General features: G+C 38.8%; 1 protein-coding gene across 1 annotated transcript in view; it reads left to right on the top strand.

Moving 5' to 3' along the window:
• The first annotated feature begins 45 nt into the window (after window positions 1-45).
• sirt6 (sirtuin 6) overlaps window positions 46-5000 on the top strand; it is a 63270-nt gene continuing 58315 nt past the window's right edge. Inside the window, exons 1-2 of the mRNA XM_056468364.1 lie at window positions 46-202; window positions 3456-3583. Of these exons, the coding sequence (XP_056324339.1) occupies window positions 137-202; window positions 3456-3583 (194 nt within the window). The 5' untranslated portion in view covers window positions 46-136. The remainder of the gene's footprint in view (window positions 203-3455; window positions 3584-5000) is intronic.

Below are 5000 nucleotides of genomic sequence, written 5' to 3'. Positions count from 1 at the left end.
TGTGCGCAGCATTTCTCCACGTGCTACACACGTTTGTGACGTCACACGGACAACCAAACACACAAAACCGACTGAACGGAAGATCGCGAACTCGCTTTAACTCATAAATTGTTACGTTTTAACAAAAGTATCAGTCATGTCGGTGAATTACGCCGCAGGACTGTCTCCGTATGCGGATAAAGGCATCTGCGGCCTGCCGGAGGTGAGGTTTATATTTGTTGGTGCTAGCCTGCTAGCTAAAACAGCTTTATTTAATGCACAATAGCGTCATATTTATCTTTTCAGCTGTGAAATGTACTTTAATTTTGCATTAAACTGCAATTTAACATAAACACTAAAATTCTGACGGAATTATGTCTTCACGACGACAAAATAATATTGAACATATACATTAATCACTAATAATAAAGGTTACCTCACTAAATAATAATAATGAGTTTAATATTATCACACAGCAGGAGAAAATAGTGTTATTATTAATATGATAAATGTAATCTGTGTTCAGCCAGGTAACATTAATAATAATCAGTTAACTGTACGGCTATTTATGGTTGCCAAGCAACGTGGCGCGTTAACATCAAGTCAAGTGAGCTATCCAGTAATTCATTCATTTTCTTTTCGGCTTAGTCCCGAATTATTATTCTGGGGTCGCCACAGCGGAATTAACCGCCAACTCATGCAGCATATGTTTTATGCAGCGGATGCTCTTCCAGCTGCAACCCATCACTGGGAAACATACATACACGCTCATTCACACACGTACACTATGGACAATTTAGCTTACCCAATTCACCTATACCACATGTTTTTGGGCTTGTGGGGGAAACCAGATCACTCAGAGAAAACCCACGCCAACATGGGGAGAACATGCAAACTCCATACAGAAATGCCAACTGACCCAGCCGAGACTCAAACCAGCGACCTTCCTGCTGTGAGGTGATTGTTCTACCCACTGCACCACCGTGCTGCCTCTATCCAATAATATCAAACGTATTATGCTGCGTGTAAGTCACGGGTGCTCAAACTTTTTCGGAGCACTAATTAAATTCATATTTCCTGTAGAGAGATCGATTTGAGGAAGCCTTATCTTTTTATTTGTTTAAAGAAAAAACATGATTGGACAAACAGCAGACCCTTAGCCTCCTCCACTGTACCAGCTCCATCTTCTGGCCCAAATGTGCTTACAACCCAGAAAAAAAGAAAAAATTAGTGAGAATGGCCTTGATTTCACTTCTAATCTTCAGTTTAGCAGTTCAGTTCTTTAGCACTTTTGGCTCGTTTCCACTGACTGGTACGGTACGGTTCGGTTTGGTACGGGTCACCTTTATCAGGCTTGCGTTTCCACTAACAAGGGTACCCTTTTGGTGGGCATGGTACAATAAAGCTGTACAGGTCGCTCACATATCATGTGAAAAGCACTTCTCACAAAACAGATGCTTTACACACATAAATACTTGTGTAGAAATGTTTATTACTAACTTTTCAATGAACATGAGTTGATTATAACTGCAGATCAATGATCAATGAGTGCGAAACAGCCTACTGTAACATCTGTAATTATATTAAATAACTAAATAAATGAACATATATAAACACATACAGCCCTTACAGTCTCCGATATGTTACCAACTACAGAAGAACTACATATAGCAGACATTTCACCCGTATTTAGGTTCAAAACAACACAAAATATAACCTACAGTCAGTGAAAACCTCTTATCTGTGTCTGTAATCTTCAGCAGCACATGTAGCCTCTGTTAGAGAGTAATTCCATCATTCCCGGTTCATATTAGTACAAATGTGAAGCTAATAAGTTAGTTAATCATGGCATTTTGTTCATGTTGGCTGATAAATAATGTGCTCATTTTTTTCCGGCTTCTCCTTTGTTTTTTCACGCTTCACTCTCGCGTTTGTCAGTGTCTGACAGGATCGGGTTTCAAAAGCACATCAATAATCAAGCGCAGGTTATTAGCATCAGCTCAAGAAGTTTGTTATTTAAGATATAACGTTAGACGCGTGCGAGCGCTAGCAAGAAAGCGAAACCGCTCGCTCCTCAGACTGCCTCGTAAAAAACTACGGGGCACAGAGTAAATCTGCTCTTCTTTTTGGCTTTGTGGTTGTTCTTCCAGACGACGACAAGGTTTGTTTAAGCCCAGATCGACCATGGCTCGTTATTATATGTATTTATAATTCCGCTGTAATCTCTTGCTGTGTAATTCAAACATGGCAGGTTTTTTGTTTTCATTCTGGCTTGTTGCATAAGCGAATGACATATCTCTGTAAACCAATAGCGTTCAGCTGCGCGTGTGGCTCCGCCTTTTGGTACCCTTTCTCGTGTTTGGTACCCTTTCGAAAGGGTGCCGAAAAAGTGGTACGATACGGTACGGTTCGGTTCGGTACGCTTTTTGACAGTGGAAACGGCCATAAAAGCGTACCAAACCGAACCGCACCGTACTACTCAGTGGAAACGGGCCATTTGAGCACTTGTTATTTAAGCTCTTTAAGCACTTGTTATTGTTTACAAGAAAACACTTTATTTGACATAGTAATTTTAAATAAATGGTGCAAAGCATAATCATTGAAGAGAGTCTATTTCACTCTCCATTTACGTTATTTAAGCACTTTAAGCTCTTGTTACATTATTTTTGTTATTATCGTCAATATCTGAAGTGCTTCTGTGCAGTTTCTCTCCAACCCTCCCCCCCAAAAAAGGTCAGGCTCAGGATTTATTTATTACTTTAACCCCTATAGATGTGTGTATGTACATGTTTAGCTATATTTGTGAGTGCATAATTGTCCTCACTTACATTAGAAATATCAAAATGACACACTAGTGAGGACATTTTCCTAGTCTTCACTAATTGAAAGTGCTTATGTGTGCATCTGTTTCGGTGAGGGTTGCATTAAGGCTGATTTATAGCGATCGGCTTGACCCATGGTGCCTGCCTTGCGTGTAGCCGTGCATTTATAATTCTGTGTGCTGTTTGTGTTGCTCTGCAATAACACTTCTTAAACACTAGCTGGCAATGCACAAGTAGCTCAAAATCGATCATTCAGAGGTGGGAACCTGCGGACGTGCAACAACTTTAATCAAAAGGTAAACGCAAAACAAAAGTTTCCATCTGGAGCTCTTCACGGGTCACGACTTCATTTTGCTCGCGGCTCTCAATACCGTCCACTCTCATCACAGCTTGCAAGTTCACCAATCACAGAGCTTGTGCTACGCATTGTTGCGACGTGTAGTTAAATTTTTTAAAAAGAGTGCGCATCAGCAATGGCGAGGGCTATGCAACAATGTGAAGGCTGCGCCAGAGCATATGAGTGTGCTTGAAGTATAAATCAGCTGTTAGGGTTAGGACTAGGGCTAGGCCATAGACAATATCGCCAACCTGAGAGAAAAACAATGGAATGTCCTTACTAAATAGTGAAACAAACCTGTGTGTGTTTGTTTATAGACATTCGACAGTCCAGAGGAGCTGAAGAGTAAAGTGGAGACTCTGGCCCAGTGGATCAGAGAGTCGCAGTACATGGTGGTTCATTCAGGAGCTGGAATCAGCACGTCTACAGGCATCCCCGACTTCAGGGTACTGTCAAAGACTGCAGGAATGCAGTAGAAGACAAAATTATTTACCCTTCTGGGAATTTTTTTCCCAAGTGCTGTTTAACAGAGATGTACAGCTGAACTATTATTAGCCCACATTTGAATTTTTTTTTTCTTGTATGTCTGATAATATTCTTTCTTCTGGAGAAAGTCTTATTTGTTTTATTTTGGCTCGAATAAAAGCAATGTCAATGTCAATTTAATTTATATAGCACTATTTAATAAAACCAGAGGTTGACCAATGTGCTGCACAGTACAAATCAAAACAGATAAAAAACAAATGTATATATAAAACTATTGCTAAAACAAACAATTTTCACGGATAAAATGCCAAATCAAAGAGGTACGTTTTTAACCTAGATTTAAAAACAGACAGGGATGAAACATCTGATACAGAGGGGCAGATCATTCCACAACCTATGACCAGCTACTGCAAAAGCACGGTCACCTCTGCATTTCAGCCTCGACTTTGGGATGTATAACAATCTCTGGTTAGATGACCGAAGAGACCGACCAGGCTGATGCTCAATTAAAATGTCTGACAGATAAGAAGGTGCCAGGCCATTTAGAGATTTAAAAACCAAGAGAAGCATTTTAAAAGTGACTCGATAGTGCACAGGCAGCCAGTGCAGAGAGTGTAAAACTGGTGTAATATGCTCATGTTTCTTGGTCCCTGTTAAAAGCCTTGCAGCAGCGTTTTGAACTACTTGTAACCGGGATAAGGTTTTCTGACTAATCCCAAAGTATAATGAGTTACAATAGTCCAATCTAGTGGTAATAAAAGCATGGATTATTTTTTCAAAATTTTTTCTGGAAAAAATAGATTTAACTGTTTTTAAAAGTCGAAGCTTTTTAAGTAAAAAAAAAACAAAACATTTTTTTTTAAATCATTTTAAGATCAAAATTATTAGCCCCTTTAAGCTATATTTTTTTCAATAGTTTACAGAACAAACCATCGTTATACAATAACTTGCCTAATTACCCTAACCTGTCTAGTTAACCTAATTAACCAGGTTAAGCCTTTAAATGTCACTTTAAGGTGTATAGAAGTATCTTGAAAAATATCTAGTCAAATATTATTTACTGTCATCCTGGCAAAGATCAAATTAATCAGTTATTAGAGATGAGTTATTAAAATATTATGTTTAGAAATGTGTTGAAAAAAACTGCTCTCTATTAAACAGAAATTGGGGGAAAAAATAAACGGGCTAATAATTCTGACTTCAAATGTATATTTTTATTAACGCATGTTTTTTTAAAAATAGTTCATTCATTTTCCTTTCGGCTTAGTCCCTTTATTAATCAGGGATCGCCACAGCGGAATGAACCACCAACTTATCCATCATATGTTTTACGCATTGGATGCTCTTCCAGCTGCAACCCAGTACTGGGAAACACC

Source organism: Danio aesculapii, chromosome 2 (genome assembly GCF_903798145.1).
Source record: "Danio aesculapii chromosome 2, fDanAes4.1, whole genome shotgun sequence".
In the NCBI taxonomy this organism is placed as follows: domain Eukaryota; kingdom Metazoa; phylum Chordata; class Actinopteri; order Cypriniformes; family Danionidae; genus Danio; species Danio aesculapii.
Note: the sequence above shows the minus strand (reverse complement) of the source record. Positions and strands in the feature narration are given on the sequence as shown.